The sequence below is a fragment of the Salmo salar genome, chromosome 04, assembly GCF_965601325.2.
Source record: "Salmo salar chromosome 04, fSalSal1, whole genome shotgun sequence".
Lineage (NCBI taxonomy): Eukaryota > Metazoa > Chordata > Actinopteri > Salmoniformes > Salmonidae > Salmo > Salmo salar.
The window spans coordinates 95,701,060-95,717,454 of record NC_138294.1 but is presented as its reverse complement, the minus strand read 5'-3'; the positions used below and the strand labels follow the sequence as shown (position 1 = coordinate 95,717,454).

Below are 16,395 nucleotides of genomic sequence, written 5' to 3'. Positions count from 1 at the left end.
GTTAGAGCATTGGGCCAGTAACCAGCAGGTAGCCTAGTGGTTAGAGTGTTGGGCCAGTAACCAGCAGGTAGCCTAGTGATTAGAGCGTTGGGCCAGTAACCAGCAGGTAGCCTAGTGGTTAGAGCGTTGGGCCAGTAACCAGCAGGTAGCCTAGTGGTTAGAGTGTTGGGCCAGTAACCAGCAGGTAGCCTAGTGGTTAGAGTGTTGGGCCAGTAACCAGCAGGTAGCCTAGTGGTTAGAGCGCTGAGCCTGTAACCAGCAGGTAGCCTAGTGGTTAGAGCATTGGGCCAGTAACCAGCAGGTAGCCTAGAGGTTAGAGCGCTGAGCCTGTAACCAGCAGGTAGCCTAGTGGTTAGAGTGTTGGGCCAGTAACCAGCAGGTAGCCTAGTGGTTAGAGCGCTGAGCCTGTAACCAGCAGGTAGCCTAGTGGTTAGAGTGTTGGGCCAGTAACCAGCAGGTAGCCTGGTGGTTAGAGCGTTGGAGTAGTAACCAGCAGGTAGCCTAGTGGTTAGAGTGTAGGGCCAGTAACCAGCAGGTAGCCTAGTGATTAGAGCGTTGGGCCAGTAACCAGCAGGTAGCCTAGTGGTTAGAGCGTTGGGCCAGTAACCAGCAGGTAGCCTAGTGGTTAGAGTGTTGGGCCAGTAACCAGCAGGTAGCCTAGTGGTTAGAGTGTTGGGCCAGTAACCAGCAGGTAGCCTAGTGGTTAGAGCGCTGAGCCTGTAACCAGCAGGTAGCCTAGTGGTTAGAGCATTGGGCCAGTAACCAGCAGGTAGCCTAGTGGTTAGAGCGCTGAGCCTGTAACCAGCAGGTAGCCTAGGTGGTTAGAGCGTTGGGCCAGTAACCAGCAGGTAGCCTAGTTGTTAGAGCGTTGGGCCAGTAACCAGCAGGTAGCCTAGTGGTTAGAGTGTTGGGCCAGTAACCAGCAGGTAGCCTAGTGGTTAGAGCGCTGAGCCTGTAACCAGCAGGTAGCCTGGTGGTTAGAGCGTTGGACTAGTAACCAGCAGGTAGCCTAGTGGTTAGAGTGTAGGGCCAGTAACCAGCAGGTAGCCTAGTGGTTAGAGCGTTTGACCAGTAACCAGCAGGTAGCCTAGTGGTTAGCATTGGACCAGTAACCAGCAGGTAGCCTAGTGGTTAGAGCATTGGACCAGTAACCTGCAGGTAGCCTAGTGGTTAGAACGTTGGGCCAGTAACCAGCAGGTAGCCTAGTGGTTAGAGCGTTGGACTAGTAACCGAAAGGTTGCTAGATCAAATCCCTGAGCTGACAAGGTAAAAATCTGTCGTTCTGCCCCTGAACAAGGCAGTTAACCCACTGTTCCTAGGCCGTCATTGTAAAGAAGTATTTGTTCTTAACTGACTTGCCCAGTTAAATAAAGGTTAAATAAAAATACAAAATGTAAATCTGTGCCTCGACACAATCCTGTCTCTGAGCTCTAAGGACAATTCCTTCAACCTCATGGCTTGGTTTTTGCTCTGACATGCACTGTCAACTGTGAGACCTTTATATAGACAGGTGTGAGTCTTTCCAAATCACGTCCAATCAATTGAAGTTACCACAGGTGGACTCCAATCAAGTTGTAGAAACATCTCAAGGATGATCAATGGAAACAGGATGCACCTGAGCTCAATTTATAGTCTCATAGCAAAGGGTCTGAATACTTATGTAAATAAGTAATACATTTGCAAAAATTTCTAAAAACCTGTTTTCACTTTGTCATTATGGAGGTATTGTGATGTCATTATGGAGGTATTGTGATGTCATTATGGAGGTATTGTGATGTCATTATGGAGGTATTGTGATGTCATTATGGAGGTATTGTGTAGATTGATGCGGGAAAATAATTATTGAATACATTTTTGAATAAAGCTGTAACAACAAAATGAATACTTTCCGAATGCACTGTATATGTGTGTGTAAATATGTTGAGTTATTTATTTAAAATGTTTTTATTGTAACAGCAAAGTACCAGTAGAGATTTTAATATCAGTTGTTTTTAAAGAACCAATAATAATAATAATACTGGAAGTAAAATAAAGTAAACTAGTAATAAATAATTAATAAATAATGTTAACCCCTGTCAGGATGTGGCGGTGAGGAGTGGACTGGAGCATGATGGGAAAATGAGGAACAACCATGTAGACCCCGCCCTCAACGGGTGAGTCTGCCTGCATGTCTGCCTGCCTGCCTGCCTGCCTGCCTGTCTGTCTGTCTGTCTGTCTGTCTGTCTGTCTGTCTGTCTGTCTGTCTGTCTGTAGATTTATACACTTCCAAAATAAATATTTATACGTTTTAGCCAATATTACCACTGTGTGTGTTGGTTACTGCTTGTAGGGCCCACTCCCGTAACCAGAGTGCTGACAGTGGTCTGAGTGGCAGCAGCTTCACACGGACTCCTGACGACCTGCTGAACACTGTGGAACTCATGGATACAGGTAACACACACACCTTGGTTTAAATGGGACTATTTTAAAGGTCAAATACAATAATGTTATTTATCACTTCGTCAACAACAGGACTAACAGTGAAATGCTTGGTAACTGACCGGTTACCATAGTCACCACATTAATATATACTGACAGGTTACCATAGTGACCACATTAATATATACTGACAGGTTACCATAGTCACATTAATATATACTGACAGGTTACCATAGTCACATTAATATATACTGACAGGTTACCATAGTCACCACATTAATATATACTGAGAGGTTACCATAGTCACCACATTAATATATACTGACAGGTTACCATAGTCACCACATGAATATATACTGACAGGTTACCATAGTCACCACATTAATATATACTGACAGGTTACCATAGTCACCACATGAATATATACTGACAGGTTACCATAGTCACCACATGAATATATACTGACAGGTTACCATAGTCACCACATGAATATATACTGACAGGTTACCATAGTCACCACATTAATATATACTGACAGGTTACCATAGTCACCACATTAATATATACTGACAGGTTACCATAGTCACCACATTAATATATACTGACAGGTTACCATAGTCACCACATTAATATATACTGACAGGTTACCATAGTCACCACATATATACTGACAGGTTACCATAGTCACCACATTAATATATACTGACAGGTTACCATAGTCACCACATTAATATATACTGACAGGTTACCATAGTCACCACATTAATATATACTGACAGGTTACCATAGTCACCACATTAATATATACTGACAGGTTACCATAGTCACCACATTAATATATACTGACAGGTTACCATAGTCACCACATTAATATATACTGACAGGTTACCATAGTCACATGAATATATACTGACAGGTTACCATAGTCACCACATTAATATATACTGACAGGTTACCATAGTCGTCACATTAATATACACTGACAGGTTACCATAGTAACATTAATTTACACTGACAGGTTACCATAGTCACCACATTAATATATACTGACAGGTTACCATAGTCACCACATTAATATATACTGACAGGTTACCATAGTCACATTAATATATACTGACAGGTTACCATAGTCACCACATTCATATATACTGACAGGTTACCATAGTCACCACATTAATATATACTGACAGGTTACCATAGTCACCACATGAATATATACTGACAGGTTACCATAGTCACCACATTAATATATACTGACAGGTTACCATAGTCACCACATGAATATATACTGACAGGTTACCATAGTCACCACATGAATATATACTGACAGGTTACCATAGTCACCACATGAATATATACTGACAGGTTACCATAGTCACCACATTAATATATACTGACAGGTTACCATAGTCACCACATTAATATATACTGACAGGTTACCATAGTCACCACATTAATATATACTGACAGGTTACCATAGTCACATTAATGTATACTGACAGGTTACCATAGTCACCACATTAATATATACTGACAGGTTACCATAGTCACCACATAATATATACTGACAGGTTACCATAGTCACCACATTAATATATACTGACAGGTTACCATAGTCACCACATTAATATATACTGACAGGTTACCATAGTCACCACATTAATATATACTGACAGGTTACCATAGTCACCACATTAATATATACTGACAGGTTACCATAGTCACCACATTAATATATACTGACAGGTTACCATAGTCACCACATTAATATATACTGACAGGTTACCATAGTCACACTGAATATATACTGACAGGTTACCATAGTCACCACATTAATATATACTGACAGGTTACCATAGTCGCCACATTAATATACACTGACAGGTTACCATAGTAACATTAATATACACTGACAGGTTACCATAGTCACCACATTAATATATACTGACAGGTTACCATAGTCACCACATTAATATATACTGACAGGTTACCATAGTCACCATATTAATATATACTGACAGGTTACCATAGTCACCACATTAATATATACTGACAGGTTACCATAGTCACCACATTAATATATACTGACAGGTTACCACAGTCACATTAATATATACTGACAGGTTACCATAGTCACCACATTAATATATACTGACAGGTTACCATAGTCACCACATTAATATATACTGACAGGTTACCATAGTCACCACATTAATATATACTGACAGGTTACCATAGTCACATTAATATACACTGACAGGTTACCATAGTAACATTAATATACACTGACAGGTTACCATAGTCACCACATTAATATATACTGACAGGTTACCATAGTCACCACATTAATATATACTGACAGGTTACCATAGTCACCACATTAATATATACTGACAGGTTACCATAGTCACCACATTAATATATACTGACAGGTTACCATAGTCACCACATTAATATATACTGACAGGTTACCATAGTCACATTAATATATACTGACAGGTTACCATAGTCACCACATTAATATATACTGACAGGTTACCATAGTCACCACATTAATATATACTGACAGGTTACCATAGTCACCACATTAATATATACTGACAGGTTACCATAGTCACATTAATATATACTGACAGGTTACCATAGTCACCACATTAATATATACTGACAGGTTACCATAGTCACCACATTAATATATACTGACAGGTTACCATAGTCACCACATTAATATACACTGACAGGTTACCATAGTAACATTAATATACACTGACAGGTTACCATAGTCACCACATTAATATATACTGACAGGTTACCATAGTCACCACATTAATATATACTGACAGGTTACCATAGTCACCACATTAATATATACTGACAGGTTACCATAGTCACCACATTAATATATACTGACAGGTTACCATAGTCACCACATTAATATATACTGACAGGTTACCATAGTCACATTAATATATACTGACAGGTTACCATAGTCACCACATTAATATATACTGACAGGTTACCATAGTCACATTAATATATACTGACAGGTTACCATAGTCACCACATTAATATATACTGACAGGTTACCATAGTCACCACATGAATATATACTGACAGGTCACCATAGTCACCACATTAATATATACTGACAGGTTACCATAGTCACCACATTAATATATACTGACAGGTTACCATAGTCACCACATTAATATATACTGACAGGTTACCATAGTCACCACATTAATATATACTGACAGGTTACCATAGTCACCACATTAATATATACTGACAGGTTACCATAGTCACCACATTGATATATACTGACAGGTTACCATAGTCACATTAATATATACTGACAGGTTACCATAGTCACCACATTAATATATACTGACAGGTTACCATAGTCACCACATTAATATATACTGACAGGTTACCATAGTCACCACATTAATATATACTGACAGGTTACCATAGTCACCACATTAATATATACTGACAGATTACCATAGTCACATTAATATATACTGACAGGTTACCATAGTCACCACATTAATATATACTGACAGGTTACCATAGTCACCACATTAATATATACTGACAGGTTACCATAGTCACCACATTAATATATACTGACAGGTTACCATAGTCACCACATTAATATACACTGACAGGTTACCATAGTAACATTAATATACACTGACAGGTTACCATAGTCACCACATTAATATATACTGACAGGTTACCATAGTCACCACATTAATATATACTGACAGGTTACCATAGTCACCACATTAATATACACTGACAGGTTACCATAGTAACATTAATATACACTGACAGGTTACCATAGTCACCACATTAATATATACTGACAGGTTACCATAGTCACCACATTAATATATACTGACAGGTTACCATAGTCACCACATTAATATATACTGACAGGTTACCATAGTCACCACATTAATATATACTGACAGGTTACCATAGTCACCACATTAATATATACTGACAGGTTACCATAGTCAACACATTAATATATACTGACAGGTTACCATAGTCACCACATTAATATATGCTGACAGGTTACCATAGTCACCACATTAATATATACTGACAGGTTACCATAGTCACCACATTAATATATACTGACAGGTTACCATAGTCACCACATTAATATATACTGACAGGTTACCATAGTCACCACATTAATATATACTGACAGGTTACCATAGTCACCACATTAATATATACTGACAGGTTACCATAGTCACCACATTAATATATACTGACAGGTTACCATAGTCACCACATTAATATATACTGACAGGTTACCATAGTCACCACATTAATATATACTGACAGGTTACCATAGTCACCACATTAATATATACTGACAGGTTACCATAGTCACCACATTAATATATACTGACATGTTACCATAGTCACCGCATTAATATATACTGACAGGTTACCATAGTCACCACATTCATATATACTGACAGGTTACCATAGTCACCACATTAATATATACTGACAGGTTACCATAGTCACCACATTAATATATACTGACAGGTTACCATAGTCACATTAATATATACTGACAGGTTACTATAGTCACCACATTCATATATACTGACAGGTTACCACAGTCACATTAATATATACTGACAGGTTACCATAGTCACCACATTAATATATACTGACAGGTTACCATAGTCACCACATTAATATATACTGACAGGTTACCATAGTCACCACATTAATATATACTGACAGGTTACCATAGTCACCACATTAATATATACTGACAGGTTACCATAGTCACATTAATATATACTGACAGGTTACCATAGTCACCACATTAATATATACTGACAGGTTACCATAGTCACATTAATATATACTGACAGGTTACCATAGTCGCCACATTAATATATACTGACAGGTTACCATAGTCACCACATTAATATATACTGACAGGTTACCATAGTCACCACATTAATATATACTGACAGGTTACCATAGTCACCACATTAATATATACTGACAGGTTACCATAGTCACCACATTAATATATACTGACAGGTTACCATAGTCACCACATTAATATATACTGACAGGTTACCATAGTCACCACATTAATATATACTGACAGGTTACCATAGTCACCACATTAATATATACTGACAGGTTACCATAGTCACCACATTAATATATACTGACAGGTTACCATAGTCACCACATTAATATATACTGACAGGTTACCATAGTCACCACATTAATATATACTGACAGGTTACCATAGTCACCACATTAATATATACTGACAGGTTACCATAGTCACCACATTAATATATACTGACAGGTTACCATAGTCACCACATTAATATATACTGACAGGTTACCATAGTCACATTAATATATACTGACAGGTTACCATAGTCACCACATTAATATATACTGACAGGTTACCATAGTCGCCACATTAATATACACTGACAGGTTACCATAGTAACATTAATATACACTGACAGGTTACCATAGTCACATTAATATATACTGACAGGTTACCATAGTCACCACATTAATATATACTGACAGGTTACCATAGTCACCACATTAATATACACTGACAGGTTACCATAGTAACATTAATATACACTGACAGGTTACCATAGTCACCACATTAATATATACTGACAGGTTACCATAGTCACCACATTAATATATACTGACAGGTTACCATAGTCACCACATTAATATATACTGACAGGTTACCATAGTCACCACATTAATATATACTGACAGGTTACCATAGTCACCACATTAATATATACTGACAGGTTACCATAGTCACCACATTAATATATACTGACAGGTTACCATAGTCACCACATTAATATATACTGACAGGTTACCATAGTCACCACATTAATATATACTGACAGGTTACCATAGTCACCACATTAATATATACTGACAGGTTACCATAGTCACCACATTAATATATACTGACAGGTTACCATAGTCACCACATTAATATATACTGACAGGTTACCATAGTCACCACATTAATATATACTGACAGGTTACCATAGTCACCACATTAATATATACTGACAGGTTACCATAGTCACCACATTAATATATACTGACAGGTTACCATAGTCACCACATTAATATATACTGACAGGTTACCATAGTCACCACATTAATATATACTGACAGGTTACCATAGTCACCACATTAATATATACTGACAGGTTACCATAGTCACCACATTAATATATACTGACAGGTTACCATAGTCACCACATTCATATATACTGACAGGTTACCATAGTCACCACATTAATATATACTGACAGGTTACCATAGTCACCACATTAATATATACTGACAGGTTACCACAGTCACATTAATATATACTGACAGGTTACCATAGTCACCACATTAATATATACTGACAGGTTACCATAGTCACCACATTAATAAATACTGACAGGTTACCATAGTCACCACATTAATATATACTGACAGGTTACCATAGTCACCACATTAATATATACTGACAGGTTACCATAGTCACCACATTAATATATACTGACAGGTTACCATAGTCACCACATTAATATATACTGACAGGTTACCATAGTCACCACATTAATATATACTGACAGGTTACCATAGTCACCACATTAATATATACTGACAGGTTACCATAGTCACCACATTAATATATACTGACAGGTTACCATAGTCACCACATTAATATATACTGACAGGTTACCATAGTCACCACATTAATATATACTGACAGGTTACCATAGTCACCACATTAATATATACTGACAGGTTACCATAGTCACCACATTAATATATACTGACAGGTTACCATAGTCACCACATTAATATATACTGACAGGTTACCATAGTCACCACATTAATATATACTGACAGGTTACCATAGTCACATTAATATATACTGACAGGTTACCATAGTCACCACATTAATATATACTGACAGGTTACCATAGTCACATTAATATATACTGACAGGTTACCATAGTCACATTAATATATACTGACAGGTTACCATAGTCACATTAATATATACTGACAGGTTACCATAGTCACATTAATATATACTGACAGGTTACCATAGTCACATTAATATATACTGACAGGTTACCATAGTCACCACATTAATATATACTGACAGGTTACCATAGTCACCACATTAATATATACTGACAGGTTACCATAGTCACCACATTAATATACACTGACAGGTTACCATAGTCACCACATTAATATATACTGACAGGTTACCATAGTCACCACATTAATATATACTGACAGGTTACCATAGTCACCACATTAATATATACTGACAGGTTACCATAGTCACCACATTAATATATACTGACAGGTTACCATAGTCACATTAATATACACTGACAGGTTACCATAGTCACCACATTAATATATACTGACAGGTTACCATAGTCACCACATTAATATATACTGACAGGTTACCATAGTCACCACATTAATATATACTGACAGGTTACCATAGTCACCACATTAATATATACTGACAGGTTACCATAGTCACCACATTAATATATACTGACAGGTTACCATAGTCACCACATTAATATATACTGACAGGTTACCATAGTCACCACATTAATATATACTGACAGGTTACCATAGTCACCACATTAATATATACTGACAGGTTACCATAGTCACCACATTAATATATACTGACAGGTTACCATAGTCACCACATTAATATATACTGACAGGTTACCATAGTCACCACATTAATATACACTGACAGGTTACCATAGTCACCACATTAATATATACTGACAGGTTACCATAGTCACCACATTAATATATACTGACAGGTTACCATAGTCACCACATTAATATATACTGACAGGTTACCATAGTCACCACATTAATATATACTGACAGGTTACCATAGTCACCACATTAATATATACTGACATGTTACCATAGTCACATTAATATATACTGACAGGTTACCATAGTCGCCACATTAATATATACTGACAGGTTACCATAGTCACCACATTAATATATACTGACAGGTTACCATAGTCACCACATTAATATATACTGACAGGTTACCATAGTCACATTAATATATACTGACAGGTTACCATAGTCACCACATTAATATATACTGACAGGTTACCATAGTCGCCACATTAATATATACTGACAGGTTACCATAGTCACCACATTAATATATACTGACAGGTTACCATAGTCACCACATTAATATATACTGACAGGTTACCATAGTCACCACATTAATATATACTGACAGGTTACCATAGTCACCACATTAATATATACTGACAGGTTACCATAGTCACCACATTAATATATACTGACAGGTCACCATAGTCACCACATTAATATATACTGACAGGTTACCATAGTCACCACATTAATATATACTGACAGGTTACCATAGTCACCACATTAATATATACTGACAGGTTACCATAGTCACCACATTAATATATACTGACAGGTTACCATAGTCACATTAATATATACTGACAGGTTACCATAGTCACCACATTAATATATACTGACAGGTTACCATAGTCACCACATTCATATATACTGACAGGTCACCATAGTCACCACATTAATATATACTGACAGGTTACCATAGTCACCACATTAATATATACTGACAGGTTACCATAGTCACATTAATATATACTGACAGGTTACCATAGTCACCACATTAATATATACTGACAGGTTACCATAGTCACATTAATATATACTGACAGGTTACCATAGTCACCACATTAATATATACTGACAGGTTACCATAGTCACATTAATATATACTGACAGGTTACCATAGTCACCACATTAATATATACTGACAGGTTACCATAGTCACATTAATATATACTGACAGGTTACCATAGTCACATTAATGTATACTGACAGGTTACCATAGTCACCACATTAATATATACTGACAGGTTACCATAGTCACCACATGAATATATACTGACAGGTTACCATTGTCACCACATTAATATATACTGACAGGTTACCATAGTAACCACATTAATATATACTGACAGGTCACCATAGTCACCACATTAATATATACTGACAGGTTACCATAGTCACATGAATATATACTGACAGTTTACCATAGTCACCACATGAACATATACTGACAGGTTACCATAGTCACCACATTAATATATACTGACAGGTTACCATAGTCACCACATGAATATATACTGACAGGTTACCATAGTCACCACATTAATATATACTGACAGGTTACCATAGTCACCACATTCATATATACTGCCAGGTTACCACAGTCACATTAATATATACTGACAGGTTACCACAGTCACATTAATATATACTGACAGGTTACCATAGTCACCACATTAATATATACTGACAGTTTACCATAGTCACCACATTAATATATACTGACAGGTTACCATAGTCACCACATTAATATATACTGACAGGTTACCATAGTCACCACATTAATATATACTGACAGGTTACCATAGTCACCACATTAATATATACTGACAGGTTACCATAGTCACATTAATATATACTGACAGGTTACCATAGTCACATTAATGTATACTGACAGGTTACCATAGTCACCACATTAATATATACTGACAGGTTACCATAGTCACCACATGAATATATACTGACAGGTTACCATAGTCACCACATGAATATATACTGACAGGTTACCATAGTCACCACATGAATATATACTGACAGGTTACCATAGTAACATTAATATACACTGACAGGTTACCATATTCACCACATTAATATATACTGACAGGTTACCATAGTCACCACATTAATATATACTGACAGGTTAGCATAGTCACCACATTAATATATACTGACAGGTTACCATAGTCACATTAATATATACTGACAGGTTACCATAGTCACCACGTTAATATATACTGACATGTTACCATAGTCACATTAATATATACTGACAGGTTACTATAGTCACCACATTCATATATACTGACAGGTTACCACAGTCACATTAATATATACTGACAGGTTACCATAGTCACCACATTAATATATACTGACAGGTTACCATAGTCACCACATTAATATATACTGACAGGTTACCATAGTCACCACATTAATATATACTGACAGGTTACCATAGTCACCACATTCATATATACTGACAGGTTACCACAGTCACATTAATATATACTGACAGGTTACCACAGTCACATTAATATATACTGACAGGTTACCATAGTCACATTAATATATACTGACAGGTTACCATAGTCACATTAATATACACTGACAGGTTACCATAGTCACCACATTAATATATACTGACAGGTTACCATAGTCACCACATTAATATATACTGACAGTTTACCATAGTCGCCACATTAATATATACTGACAGGTTACCATAGTCACCACATTAATATATACTGATAGGTTACCATAGTCACATGAATATATACTGACAGGTTACCATAGTCACATTAATATATACTGACAGGTTACCATAGTCACCACATTAATATATACTGACAGGTTACCATAGTCGCCACATTAATATATACTGACAGGTTACCATAGTCACCACATTAATATATACTGACAGGTTACCATAGTCACCACATTAATATATACTGACAGGTTACCATAGTCACCACAATAATATATACTGACAGGTTACCATAGTCACCACATTAATATATACTGACAGGTTACCATAGTCACCACATTCATATATACTGACAGGTCACCATAGTCACCACATTAATATATACTGACAGGTTACCATAGTCACCACATTAATATATACTGACAGGTTACCATAGTCACATTAATATATACTGACAGGTTACCATAGTCACCACATTAATATATACTGACAGGTTACCATAGTCACATTAATATATACTGACAGGTTACCATAGTCACATTAATGTATACTGACAGGTTACCATAGTCACCACATTAATATATACTGACAGGTTACCATAGTCACCACATGAATATATACTGACAGGTTACCATAGTCACCACATTAATATATACTGACAGGTTACCATAGTAACCACATTAATATATACTGACAGGTCACCATAGTCACCACATTAATATATACTGACAGGTTACCATAGTCACATGAATATATACTGACAGTTTACCATAGTCACCACATGAACATATACTGACAGGTTACCATAGTCACCACATTAATATATACTGACAGGTTACCATAGTCACCACATTAATATATACTGACAGGTTACCATAGTCACCACATTAATATATACTGACAGGTTACCATAGTCACATTAATGTATACTGACAGGTTACCATAGTCACCACATTAATATATACTGACAGGTTACCATAGTCACCACATGAATATATACTGACAGGTTACCATAGTCACCACATTAATATATACTGACAGGTCACCATAGTCACCACATTAATATATACTGACAGGTTACCATAGTCACATTAATATATACTGACAGGTTACCATAGTCACCACATTAATATATACTGACAGGTTACCATAGTCACCACATTAATATATACTGACAGGTTACCATAGTCACATGAATATATACTGACAGGTTACCATAGTCACCACATTAATATATACTGACAGGTTACCATAGTCACCACATAAATATATACTGACAGGTTACCATAGTCACCACATTAATATACACTGACAGGTTACCATAGTAACATTAATATACACTGACAGGTTACCATAGTCACCACATTAATATATACTGACAGGTTACCATAGTCACCACATTCATATATACTGAGAGGTTACCATAGTCACCATATTAATATATACTGACAGGTTACCATAGTCACCACATTAATATATACTGACAGGTTACCATAGTCACCACATTAATATATACTGACATGTTACCATAGTCACATTAATATATACTGACAGGTTACCATAGTCACCACATTAATATATACTGACAGGTTACCATAGTCACCACATTACTATATACTGACAGGTTACCATAGTCACCACATTAATATATACTGACAGGTTACCATAGTTACATGAATATATACTGACAGGTTACCATAGTTACATTAATATATACTGACAGGTTACCATAGTCACCACATTAATATATACTGACAGGTTACCATAGTCACCACATTAATATATACTGACAGGTTACCATAGTCACCACATTAATATATACTGACAGGTTACCATAGTCACCACATTAATATATACTGACAGGTTACCATAGTCACCACATTGATATATACTGACAGGTTACCATAGTCACATTAATATATACTGACAGGTTACCATAGTCACCACATTAATATATACTGACAGGTTACCATAGTCACCACATTAATATATACTGACAGGTTACCATAGTCACCACATTAATATATACTGACAGATTACCATAGTCACATTAATATATACTGACAGGTTACCATAGTCACCACATTAATATATACTGACAGGTTACCATAGTCACCACATTAATATATACTGACAGGTTACCATAGTCACCACATTAATATACACTGACAGGTTACCATAGTAACATTAATATACACTGACAGGTTACCATAGTCACCACATTAATATATACTGACAGGTTACCATAGTCACCACATTAATATATACTGACAGGTTACCATAGTCACCACATTAATATATACTGACAGGTTACCATAGTCACCACATTAATATATACTGACAGGTTACCATAGTCACCACATTAATATATACTGACAGGTTACCATAGTCACATTAATATATACTGACAGGTTACCATAGTCACCACATTAATATATACTGACAGGTTACCATAGTCACATTAATATATACTGACAGGTTACCATAGTCACCACATTAATATATACTGACAGGTTACCATAGTCACCACATGAATATATACTGACAGGTCACCATAGTCACCACATTAATATATACTGACAGGTTACCATAGTCACCACATTAATATATACTGACAGGTTACCATAGTCACCACATTAATATATACTGACAGGTTACCATAGTCACCACATTAATATATACTGACAGGTTACCATAGTCACCACATTAATATATACTGACAGGTTACCATAGTCACCACATTGATATATACTGACAGGTTACCATAGTCACATTAATATATACTGACAGGTTACCATAGTCACCACATTAATATATACTGACAGGTTACCATAGTCACCACATTAATATATACTGACAGGTTACCATAGTCACCACATTAATATATACTGACAGGTTACCATAGTCACCACATTAATATATACTGACAGATTACCATAGTCACATTAATATATACTGACAGGTTACCATAGTCACCACATTAATATATACTGACAGGTTACCATAGTCACCACATTAATATATACTGACAGGTTACCATAGTCACCACATTAATATATACTGACAGGTTACCATAGTCACCACATTAATATACACTGACAGGTTACCATAGTAACATTAATATACACTGACAGGTTACCATAGTCACCACATTAATATATACTGACAGGTTACCATAGTCACCACATTAATATATACTGACAGGTTACCATAGTCACCACATTAATATACACTGACAGGTTACCATAGTAACATTAATATACACTGACAGGTTACCATAGTCACCACATTAATATATACTGACAGGTTACCATAGTCACCACATTAATATATACTGACAGGTTACCATAGTCACCACATTAATATATACTGACAGGTTACCATAGTCACCACATTAATATATACTGACAGGTTACCATAGTCACATTAATATATACTGACAGGTTACCATAGTAACATTAATATAACTG

General features: G+C 36.1%; 1 protein-coding gene across 1 annotated transcript in view; it reads left to right on the top strand.

The window, feature by feature from the left end:
• The window catches only part of LOC106604063 (transcriptional coactivator YAP1), a 68,555-nt gene that overhangs the window by 35,658 nt on the left and 16,502 nt on the right, over window positions 1–16,395 (top strand). Inside the window, exons 6-7 of the mRNA XM_045717505.2 lie at window positions 2,080–2,153; window positions 2,330–2,430. Of these exons, the coding sequence (XP_045573461.1) occupies window positions 2,080–2,153; window positions 2,330–2,430 (175 nt within the window). The remainder of the gene's footprint in view (window positions 1–2,079; window positions 2,154–2,329; window positions 2,431–16,395) is intronic.